Consider the following 13,083-nt stretch of genomic DNA (forward strand, 5'->3'; position numbering starts at 1 on the left):
TCTCTTCCTAGCCATAGAGCAGTGATCACACATACCTGTTCTCTTCCTAGCCATAGAGCAGTGCTCACACTGACCTGTTATCTTCTTAGCCATAGAGCAGCGCTCACACATACCAGTTCTCTTCCTAGCCATACAGCAGCGCTCACACAGACCTGTTCTCTTCCTAGCCATAGAGCAGTGCTCACACAGACCTGTTATCTTCCTAACCATAGAGCAGTGCTCTCACAGACCCGCTCTCTTCCTAGGCATAGAGCAGCGCTCACACATACCTGTTCTCTTCCTAGCCATAGAGCAGCGCTCACACACACCTGCTCTCTTCCTAGCCATAGAGCAGCGCTCACACAGACCTGTTCTCTTCCTAGCCATAGAGCAGCGCTAACACAGACCAGTTTTCTTCCTAGCCATAGCGCAGAGCACACACAGACCTGTTCTCTTCCTAGCCATAGAGCAGCGCTCACACAGACCTGTTCTCTTCCTAGCCATAGAGCAGCGCTCACACAGACCTGCTCTCTTCCTAGCCATAGAGCAGCGCTCACACAGACCTGTTCTCTTCCTAGCCATAGAGCAACGCTCACACAGACCTGTTCTCTTCGTAGCCATAGAGCAGCGCTCACACAGACCTGTTCTCTTCCTAGCCATAGAGCAGCGCTCACACATACCTGTTCTCTTCCTAGCCATAGAGAAACGCTCACACAGACCTGTTCTCTTCCTAGCCATAGAGCAGCGCTCACACAGACCTGTTCTCTTCCTAGTTATAGAGCAACGCTCACACAGACCGGTTCTCTTCCTAGCCATAGAGCAGCGCTCACACAGACCAGTTTTCTTCCTAGCCAGAGAGCAGAGCTCACACAGACCTGCTCTCTTCCTAGCCATAGAGCAGCGCTCACACAGACCTGTTCTCTTCCTAGCCATAGAGCAGCGCTCACACAGACCTGTTCTCTTCCTAGCCATAGAGCAGCGCTCACACAGACCAGTTCTCTTCCTAGCCATAGAGCAGCGCTCACACAGACCAGTTCTCTTCCTAGCCATAGAGCAGAGCACACACAGACCTGTTCTCTTCCTAGCAAGAGAGCAGCGCTCACACAGACCTGCTCTCTTCCTACCCATAGACTAGTGATGACACAGACCTGTTCTCTTAATAGCCATAGACTCGTTATGACACTGACCTGCTCTCTCTCACTTATAGAGTTGCAATAACACATTTAACTTTTACATAAGTGCATCTATAGGGAATTGTCTAGATTACTTTCGAATTAATGTAACGTAAGTACGTTTTTATTGAATTATATATATCTAAAACAATATAATTTTAAGAAACTTTTAATGAAATTTTTTAACAAAACTTTATCTTTTACTTACCTAGATCGAATTAAGTATTTTTTTTAAAATAAATAATTTTTACGCCTTTAAGGAACTTTTTTTCAAGTGTTAATTATATTTTATATCGAATACGTCGATTGAGTCAAGAACCACGTCATTAATTCAGATGGTAGCTTTTTACGGAAAATCGTCCAATGTCTAAGGAATATTGCTCCTTGTGAAATTTTTTAAGGAAAAAAGGGATATATATTTTTCCTCGAAACGGAAAAATTTCCTCTGAAAGGGAAATATTTTTGTGTAATTTTGAGGATTTCTGAATCATTTCTTTAAAAAAAAAGCACTTGTGCATATGAAGGTCATTATATCATTATAGAGGCCAGTGACCTTCACACTATAGCGCCCGCGCAGCCGGGAGTTGCTCAGATGCTTCCTGCGTCCTCCAGGGCGAGGGGGCTTGGAGCGGGGGGGGGGGGGGCATGGCCCCCACAAGGGTGGGGCTGGCTGGACCCCTGTGTCCAGGGCCCGGGGCTGTTTCATTTTTACATGTTTAACAATCATGATTTTTACAAACTAGAAAAAACATATTAAATATTTTATACATAAATATATTTTTGGACTTATAAAGTAGTAAACATAATCATACCTACCCTGTATTTTCAGGTTAGATAACATTCTAAAAAGAGTGTAGGTGAGAAATAACCATGCAATTATAATGCAGCACGTGACTGTAAAATTTAAGGGGTGGGGGACGCGTATCCGATCCTGGGTCCAGGGCCCGTAATTGAATGTGGGGGCCATAAGATGGGAGGGGGGTAGCTTCCGACCAGCCGTCGGGCGCAGCCAACGCCAGACCAGGAGGGTTGGAACTATCACTGAGACTCGAGTCATTCATCTCGGGAGTGACATTTGCGTGCAACCATTTCCTCTCTTACCATGCAGCAATTTATGGCACAAACAAATCTTATGCTAGATGTTTATTTTCTGCTATCTTCAAAAATTTGGGTTCAAAATTATAGACGTTTTCAATATTTTGCTTAAAAAATTGGTTTTCATTCTTTCAAGGCCGAGTAAATACAATAAAATATATGTTTACAAACGAAACAAAACGATGTTAATTAAAAATTAAACTAATATATGATACTGCGATAAACGAAATTATATATTTTTGTCATTTAAAAAATTAAAAATGAGTAAAATTATAAATCCTCAATGTGCTAACGTCTCCTTGACAAACAAGTCGTTAGACGCGGACAAACAGTTTACAAGTCCGTGAAATTGGGGAAATTTATTAGCTGTGGCCTAGTGTAAGTGAGCCATCACAGGTTTGCCTGGGGTAACTTCGCGTGACCACAGGAAAACATAGAAAACAACCGCCGGACCGTGGTTTGGTTGTTGTTGGGTGTTTATGCGTTTATTTAAATACATTTCTGAGGTTTATTATCCAGGAAAACTGTGTTTTGTCAACACTTTTTATTTCGTCCTGCATTTTTTTTTACTACGAGATCATGTTGAGGATTTATGTACTTAGCCAAAACTGATTTGACTTGCACATTTCGTGTGTGCTATGCAAACGGTATATAATTTTTTTTTCTGGTAACCACCCGTGAAGATTTGGGATCTAATTAAAACTTTTTCAATAAATTAGTTAAATCTGTTGACCCAAAGGGGTTTAAGGGAACTCCCGTTTACCCAGTAAACATCAAAGCAGATGTTGGTAGTTTGCGAAAGAGGGATAAGATTTGAGTTTTCCTTTGTGTGGTTACACTGTGTACTGAGACAATAGCAGTATCCTAAATCCTGCCCAGTTTTCTAAAGTACGTAAGAACATATAAGTTACCTATATAAAAAATTGTTTTAGTTGATATTGAATATATCTTGTAAATGTTAAGTATGGTAAAATGTATAACAAACAAGTCTATTAAAGCAAAGTATATGTTTGTTAAGCGGGATAAGTCCACGTTATCTTGCAGTTTCGAATATTTTGGCACCACTTGAAATAAAGCTTCCGTGCTAAATTTTTTGGTTGTCATGGCATAGAGCTTAGCTTGTAGTCGCCCGCGTGAAATGGTAAGTTATTTCCTCGCGGCGCTCACAGACTAGAGACTGTTAGTAAACATGTGGTCACAACAAGGTACAGAAGGCCTAGGAGACATGATTTATGCCTTGACATGCCAAAAATTGGGATAAATATTTAAAACTTAAAATTATAGCAAACGCATATAAAAATCTCAGATGGATGGGTCTAATTTTCATTAGAATTACAAACTAAGAGTAAAAATTTCCGAATAGATATTTTTAATTTTCAAAACTAAGCATGTATTAATTTATTGTAATTAGATATATATTTGAGTGAATGAATGTATCACTTGGATAGGTGAGCTGTAAACGTGTGATTGACAGCGAGAGACTGGGGAGAGGGTTGGAGGTGGGGGTGAGGGGAGGGGCAGTGCTCACCCCTCCAGTGGCGTACACGTCCACTCCCTTCTTGGTGAGCAGCATCTTGACGATGTCCTCGCGCGAGAACATGGCGCCGATGTGCAGGGCATTGTAGTTGTCCTGCAACACACCAGGACACGGCGTCATCCTCCACTCGTGCTCCACGCGTCCTCCACACTTCCTCCACACTTCCTCCACACGTCCTCCACTCGTCCTCCACTCGTGCTCCACACTTCCTCTACTCGTCCTCCACACTTCCTCCATACGTCCTCCACTCGTCCTCCACTCGTGCTCCACACGTCCCCCACACGTCCTCCACACTTCCTCCACACTTCCTCCACATTTCCTCCACACTTCCTCCACACGTCCTCCACTCGTCCTCCACTCGTGATCCACACTTCCTCCACTCGTCCTCCACACGTCCTCCACTCGTTCTCCACACGTCCTCCACACGTCCTCCACACGTCCTCCACACTTCCTCCACACGTCCTCCACACGTCCTCCACACTTCCTCCACACTTCCTCCACACGTCCTCCACACGTCCTCCACACTTCCTCCACACTTCCTCCACACGTCCTCCACACGTCCTTCACACGTCCTCCACACTTCCTCCACATTTCCTCCACACTTCCTCCACACGTCCTCCACTCGTCCTCCACTCGTGATCCACACTTCCTCCACTCGTCCTCCACACGTCCTCCACTCGTTCTCCACACGTCCTCCACACGTCCTCCACACGTCCTCCACACTTCCTCCACACGTCCTCCACACGTCCTCCACACTTCCTCCACACTTCCTCCACACGTCCTCCACACGTCCTCCACACTTCCTCCACACTTCCTCCACACGTCCTCCACACGTCCTTCACACGTCCTCCACACTTCCTCCACACTTCCTCCACACGTCCTCCACACGTCCTCCACTCGTCCTCCACTCGTGCTCCACACTTCCTCCACTCGTCCTCCACACTTCCTCCTCACGTCCTCCACACGTCCTCCACACTTCCTCCACACTTCCTCCACACGTCCTCCACACGTCCTTCACATGTCCTCCACACTTCCTCCACACTTCCTCCACACGTCCTCCACTCGTCCTCCACTCGTGCTCCACACTTCCTCTACTCGTCCTTCACACTTCCTCCATACGTCCTCCACTCGTCCTCCACTCGTGCTCCACACGTCCTCCACACGTCCTCCACACTTCCTCCACATTTCCTCCACACTTCCTCCACACGTCCTCCACTCGTCCTCCACTCGTGATCCACACTTCCTCCACTCGTCCTCCACACTTCCTCCACACGTCCTCCACTCGTTCTCCACACGTCCTCCACACGTCCTCCACACGTCCTCCACACGTCCTCCACACGTCCTCCACACGTCCTCCACACTTCCTCCACACGTCCTCCACACTTCCTCCACACTTCCTCCACACGTCCTCCACACTTCCTCCACACTTCCTCCACACGTCCTCCACACGTCCTCCACTCGTTCTCCACACTTCCTCCACACTTCCTCCACACTTCCTCCACTCGTTCTCCACACGTCCTCCACACTTCCTCCACACTTCCTCCACACGTCCTCCACACTTCCTCCACACGTGCTCCACACTTCCTCCACTCGTCCTCCACACTTCCTCCACACGTCCTCCACTCGTCCTCCACTCGTGCTCCACACTTCCTCCACTCGTCCTCCACACTTCCTCCACACGTCCTCCACTCGTTCTCCACACGTCCTCCACACGTCCTCCACACGTCCTCCACACTTCCTCCACACGTCCTCCACACGTCCTCCACACGTCCTCCACACGTCCTCCACACTTCCTCCACACGTCCTCCACACGTCCTTCACACGTCCTCCACACTTCCTCCACACGTCCTCCACACGTCCTCCACACGTCCTCCACACGTCCTCCACACTTCCTCCACACGTCCTCCACACGTCCTCCACACTTCCTCCACACTTCCTCCACACGTCCTCCACACGTCCTCCACACGTCCTCCACTCGTCCTCCACTCGTGCTCCACACTTCCTCCACTCGTCCTCCACACTTCCTCCACACTTCCTCCACACGTCCTCCACACGTCCTCCACACGTCCTCCACTCGTTCTCCACACGTCCTTCACACGTCCTCCACACTTCCTCCACACGTCCTCCACACGTCCTCCACACTTCCTCCACACTTCCTCCACACTTCCTCCACACGTCCTCCACACGTCCTCCACACGTCCTCCACACTTCCTCCACTCGTCCTCCACACTTCCTCCACACGTCCTCCACACGTCCTCCACTCGTTCTCCACACGTCCTCCACACTTCCTCCACACTTCCTCCACACGTCCTCCACACTTCCTCCACACTTCCTCCACATTTCCTCCACACTTCCTCCACACGTCCTCCACTCGTCCTCCACTCGTTCTCCACACGTCCTCCACACATCCTCCAAACGTCCTCCACACGTCCTCCACACGTCCTCCACACGTCCTCCACACTTCCTCCACACTTCCTCCACACGTCCTCCACACGTCCTTCACACGTCCTCCACACTTCCTCCACACGTCCTCCACACGTCCTCCACACTTCCTCCACACTTCCTCCACACGTCCTCCACACGTCCTCCACACTTCCTCCACACTTCCTCCACACGTCCTCCACACGTCCTTCACACGTCCTCCACACTTCCTCCACACTTCCTCCACACGTCCTCCACACGTCCTCCACACGTCCTCCACTCGTCCTCCACTCGTGCTCCACACTTCCTCCACTCGTCCTCCACACTTCCTCCACACGTCCTCCACACGTCCTCCACACTTCCTCCACACTTCCTCCACACGTCCTCCACACGTCCTTCACACGTCCTCCACACTTCCTCCACACTTCCTCCACACTTCCTCCACACGTCCTCCACTCGTCCTCCACTCGTGCTCCACACTTCCTCTACTCGTCCTCCACACTTCCTCCATACGTCCTCTACTCGTCCTCCACTCGTGCTCCACACGTCCTCCACACGTCCTCCACACTTCCTCCACACTTCCTCCACATTTCCTCCACACTTCCTCCACACGTCCTCCACTCGTCCTCCACTCGTGATCCACACTTCCTCCACTCGTCCTCCACACTTCCTCCACACGTCCTCCACTCGTTCTCCACACGTCCTCCACACGTCCTCCACACGTCCTCCCCACTTCCTCCACACGTCCTCCACGCGTCCTCCACACTTCCTCCACACGTCCTCCACACATCCTCCACACTTCCTCCACACTTCCTCCACACGTCCTCCACACGTCCTTCACACATCCTCCACACTTCCTCCACACTTCCTCCACACGTCCTCCACACGTCCTCCACACGTCCTCCACACGTCCTCCACTCGTCCTCCACTCGTGCTCCACACTTCCTCCACTCGTCCTCCACACTTCCTCCACACTTCCTCCACACGTCCTCCACACGTCCTCCACACGTCCTCCACTCGTTCGCCACACGTCCTCCACACGTCCTCCACACGTCCTCCACACTTCCTCCACACGTCCTCCACACGTCCTCCACACTTCCTCCACACTTCCTCCACACGTCCTCCACACGTCCTCCACACTTCCTCCACACTTCCTCCACACGTCCTCCACACTTCCTCCACACTTCCTCCACATTTCCTCCACACTTCCTCCACACGTCCTCCACTCGTCCTCCACTCGTTCTCCACACTTCCTCCACACGTCCTCCACACGTCCTCCACACTTCCTCCACACGTCCTCCACACGTCCTCCACACGTCCTCCACACTTCCTCCACACGTCCTCCACACGTCCTCCACACGTCCTCCACACGTCCTCCACACTTCCTCCACACTTCCTCCACACTTCCTCCACACGTCCTCCACACGTCCTTCACACGTCCTCCACACTTCCTCCACACGTCCTCCACACGTCCTCCACACTTCCTCCACACTTCCTCCACACTTCCTCCACACGTCCTCCACACGTCCTTCACACGTCCTCCACACTTCCTCCACACTTCCTCCACACGTCCTCCACTCGTGCTCCACACTTCCTCCACTCGTCCTCCACACTTCCTCCACACGTCCTCCACTCGTTCTCCACTCGTCCTCCACACTTCCTCCACACGTCCTCCACTCGTTCTCCATACGTCCTCCACACGTCCTCCACACTTCCTCCACTAGTTCTCCACACGTCCTCACCCGTCCTCCACACTTCCTCCACACGTCCTCCACACGTCCTCCACACTTCCTCCACACTTCCTCCACACGTCCTCCACACGTCCTCCACTCGTTCTCCACACTTCCTCCACACTTCCTCCACACTTCCTCCACTCGTTCTCCACACGTCCTCCACACTTCCTCCACACTTCCTCCACACGTCCTCCACACTTCCTCCACACGTGCTCCACACTTCCTCCACTCGTCCTCCACACTTCCTCCACACGTCCTCCACTCGTCCTCCACTCGTGCTCCACACTTCCTCCACTCGTCCTCCACACTTCCTCCACACGTCCTCCACACTTCCTCCACACGTCCTCCACTCGTCCTCCACACGTCCTCCACACTTCCTCCACACTTCCTCCACACTTCCTCCACACGTTCTCCACTCGTCCTCCACTCTTGCTCCACACTTCCTCCACTCGTCCTCCACACTTCCTCCACACGTCCTCCACTCGTCCTCCACTCGTGCTCCAAACTTCCTCAACTCGTCCTCCACACTTCCTCCACACGTCCTCCACTCGTTCTCCACACGTCCTCCACACATCCTCCACACGTCCTCCACACGTCCTCCACACGTCCTCCACACGTCCTCCACACTTCCTCCACACGTCCTCCACACGTCCTCCACACGTCCTCCACACTTCCTCCACACGTCCTCCACACGTCCTCCACACTTCCTCCACACTTCCTCCACATTTCCTCCACACTTCCTCCACTCGTTCTCCACGCGTCCTCCACACTTCCTCCACACTTCCTCCACACTTCCTCCACTCGTTCTCCACACGTGCTCCACTCGTCCTCCACACATTCACATCCTGACAGAGGAGCGTCATTTACAAGCCCTTCAACAATCATTTAGGTTATCTAACTAAGACTAACATCTCAGAGACCTCTCACCTTCCTATGGTATAAGTGTTTATTTATTTACATTCTTAATTATTTTCACCTTGAATTTACGAATCGCTCTGGTTAGATATTATTTTCATTATATAGATATTCTCATAAGTATACGTCTATCTTCGTAAGTTTGTGAATAATATGGGTCACTTTATTGAACATGAATCCAATTCATTATTCTTTGTATTATAAGAAACCTTTAAACAATTTATTAAGAACACTCTTCATTTGTCTACGTGTGTGGTTGCCCTGCACAGCTCGAAATTTCCAGAAACGTTTCGATATTTTTGTAGAAAGTTATAAATGTCAGTATTGCAAACCCAAACGTCTTAAAAGTTTTCTTGGAAGCGTCTCATTAAAAAAAATGATGTTATGGCGAGATGGCATATATTGTAGCATGTATGCTACCCGTAGATTATTTATTTTAATTTTAGCTTTGTAAGCCCGGAACTTGTTATTAAATCATTGGTAATTTTTTATGTTTAATTTAGTTTTGTTTCCAATTTTCAAATGTTTTAATTGGCCATTAGAGGCGGGCCGAAAGCCATCGTGTTAGTCAGCTTTAGAAAGTTTTGTATTAATTAACTCAGATTGTTTAATTTGTTTTACTATTATTAGTTTTATTTATTGCCTGGTTTATTGAAATTTTACGTCAAGTATTTCGAATTGGCATTATAGACTTTATAAACGGACTTTAGTTCCTTGAGTCACCGCTAGAATTACAACAGCGCTCGTGTGCACAGTGAGGGAATAGTTGGTTTTCCGTGGCCGTGGAGGCCGGTCGCTTGGCAGCGGTTTTGATGGCGTCACGACGTGTTTGCAGTGTGCAGTCATAATTTTTTTTGACAAATGCGTAAACTTTTAAATTTAACAAGCATGAACCTTGGTGTATTAGACTGGGAAGTTATCAGTGGTATTGATTTTTTTTAAGAAGCTACGTTTTTGTGATGTACGAGGGCGATGCACGCCACGCACCGCTCAGCTGTTCGTCCCATTTGGCCGGGTGGGCGTGACCTTCACCGCACACAGACGTTTGCTTGAGCATTTGCAAGTTTATGCAAATATACGGTAAACGATTTTCAGAAGAGGATATCAAGTAAGTGCCCCTTGCATGTTTTTGGCACAGGTGTGGGAAATCTACGTATTTTTTTTCAAGTTGACTTGTAATGTGGCGGTCGTCTCAACCTTTTGGTGAAACGTAAAATGAACTTAAAGTTATTCTTAAAGTCTACTAGTGGAAACGGGTATTCTCGTTGCGTTTAATAAGCCATTCCAATTTTAGTGCGCACGGACCTTTTTAAATGGAATCACACGGCCGTGTACTTGGACTGGAACTTATATATATTGGTATTCTGTAATAATAATATACCAGGCTTAATTTTAAGAAATATATTTTTAGTAGGCTTTTGTAACATGTTTATATTGCTAGAGCTGGAATTTACATTACTTGGGAGCTCCCGACGTATTTATTTGTAAATTTAATATTTTAGTCTAAATATTTTATAGTTGTATAAATGTACGTTCCGGGTAGGGAATATAGGAAATCTATTGTAGGAAGTAATGATATTCATACGCAGTGTGGCAACGAAGTTGGACTAAGTATAATCTCATCTACTATATAAGGAATGTTTGTATTGCCTAATAGTTATTGTAATTGGATCAACTTATTTATGCGACGTGCTTTACGTAATGTAATGTTTTTCTCAGAACACGTCATATGTTTGGCAAAGTTAATAATTTTTTTTTTAAAGAAAATAAATTTTAAATGCTTATCTTTATTTCGGTTGTAGTTTTTCTTAGCTGTAACCAAACTGACCCTATCTCTTATTTTATGCTGTAAAGAATTTTTTAAAGCTTTTGAATTAATTTGGATATTAACATCTTGTAATATTTTCTTTAATTCTGGTTAGTATTTTGGGCAAAGCAATTTTTCTGCATTTATATATATTTTTTTATACACGTTAGTACCCAGCTGGGGGGCGGGTATTGTGACCTTTGGCTGAAAGTGATGAGCAAAGGTTACAATATGAAAGAGCTGATAAAAAAATATAATTAAATATTCTGCAGTCTTTACAGAAGATGTTCAAACACGCTACCCTCGGGGTAATACGCAATACGTCGCACCGCACCCATGTGAACCGCGCGCGCTTCGTCGCACGCCCGTGTATGCTCCGCGACAGTTGCCTGCCAGTGCCGAGAGCGCGCGCGCGCTTCACACTGGTGCGCCTTTTGCGCATCATCATGAGTACCTACGTGTTGCGATTAATTTTTTGACGTGAATACGTCTTTAAAATTGCTTCCATAGTGGGATGAAATTAAAAAAAATAACTGATGATAACGAAATCGGGGGAGACAGTTTGGTGTTGCAGCTACACATCTATCATCTCCATCCAAAATTTAATTACACCACCGGATGGCTAAAGGATCAAATAATTCGTTACGCCAAGTGAGGAATGTGACGCATCGCGCGCGGTGGAGGGGGAAGTGCCACCATATTGAGGTCATTTTGCTGCGTTTCGAGATTTCCATTTAGTATAACTTTTGACTCGGAAAAACCAAGACGTTCGTTAAAAAAAAAAAAAAATTCGTGAAAACAATATCATACCATTAGCAACGTATACAAATATATAACAAGAAGTTAACGCCGAACGAGACCCCTACATTACTTTACAAAGCAAGCCAAATTTAACAAACTAACACATAGCAACAACACAATTTATGACCCAGAACCGAGTGGGTCAAGCTAACTGCTCCTCGCGAGGAGATTCAGGGTGCTCGTGCTCATGGTCTGTCCGATCCAACGGCCATAGCCAAGTGATAAAATAGAGCAACTATTTACGGCCAACAACAATGAATAGAAAGTACAGGCTTGTACAAGCACGGCCAGTCAAGGCAACAATAATAATGAGAATATTAAATCTGGGGGTGTCGCACCATGGTTCGGGTATCGCGCAGCAGTCGTGCTTCAAACAGAAAATTAACTCCAAAGCAAACTAAGCAGACACAGGAAACCAAAATCAAATTTTCTAAAAGTGGCGGCCGAAACAGGATTTAGAGTATAAAACCCTAACCTCAGGATAATTTAAGCTACATAAACAACAAGAGCATGGCCACTTCACACTAATTTAAAGTAACGACTGCTTGAGCATACATACCAAAACCATGTCGCGACACCTCCGGACCGGAACAGACCCGAGGCCACAGGCGGCCCACCAATTTATAATCCCAGTGACGTCACGGGAATCGGCTAAGGGGAGGAAGGAAGGGGAAGGTGGCGACACGATGAGAGGGGGAAGGGGGTGGAGACGGTCAGCGGCGCGCGGTTTGAAGTGGCATCCACTTCATCCTAACATTCTGAACGTTAAGCTTTTTTAACACGCTTTTATTAGCTTCACCTGTAACTACATAATCAAATCTTTGAAGTCGATTTTAACCTACTTCTAATTGTCGTATCGATTTGAAACCTTTGCAAGTGTATGTAATAAGGATGACAATACAATAATTTCATGGCTTTGTCCTAAAGAAAGCATGGGGTGCTTGAATTGTCTAAAATTATCTTAAATTTTCTGTCACTAATGACTATTCGTTAGGATAGTCATTATGAAAACGAAAGAAGAGAGCAACGCACGCTTGATATTAGCTGTCTTAAATTTTCTAGCAGTAATGAGTATCGTTAGGATGGAATCATTATGAAAAGATCATAAATTACGTACCATGTACACAATAATATCGATTTTATTTTATTGTTAAACGGTAAATTATTATCCACAACATTCGTTTGAAATAATTTTTTAAACGACCAACTATAACTGCAAGGTGGGAATAAACAGGGGTTGAATGACAAAAAATTCATAACTCCCTTAGTAGGCACACCATGAAAAGAAAATTTTTATATAGTTTTTTGTTTCATGGTCCATATACCAAAAAACCATCAACTCAAAGTTTATATATATATATATAAATTAAATATATATACTATCAAATCCGTTATAATTTATTGTAAAAATCCTAACATTTATTTAAAACCTTTGGCTGAAGCAATTTTTTTTATAAAACCACTATTACCGTAAAAAACAGGACTTTACATTAAAAAAAACAAATTAAAATTCCTTACAATTAAATTCGTTGGAATTTATGTTTAACTATTTTAACATTGCCATTTAACATTGTCCAAAAAAAAGTGGTACGACTACATATTAGTGCAAGGGATGAAAAATAT

At 46.4% G+C, this 13,083-nt stretch overlaps 1 protein-coding gene across 1 annotated transcript in view; it reads right to left on the reverse strand.

Annotated features, from left to right (window-relative positions):
- Nucleotides 1-12,033, reverse strand: part of LOC134538475 (serine/threonine-protein phosphatase 6 regulatory ankyrin repeat subunit A-like) — a 210,704-nt gene extending 198,671 nt beyond the window's left edge. Inside the window, 2 exon segments of the mRNA XM_063379807.1 lie at nt 3,775-3,876; nt 12,020-12,033. Coding sequence (XP_063235877.1) covers nt 3,775-3,876; nt 12,020-12,028 — 111 coding nt within the window. The 5' untranslated portion in view covers nt 12,029-12,033.
- Between the last annotated feature and the right edge of the window lie 1,050 nt (nt 12,034-13,083).

The sequence above is a fragment of the Bacillus rossius genome, chromosome 13, assembly GCF_032445375.1.
Source record: "Bacillus rossius redtenbacheri isolate Brsri chromosome 13, Brsri_v3, whole genome shotgun sequence".
In the NCBI taxonomy this organism is placed as follows: Eukaryota; Metazoa; Arthropoda; class Insecta; order Phasmatodea; family Bacillidae; genus Bacillus; species Bacillus rossius.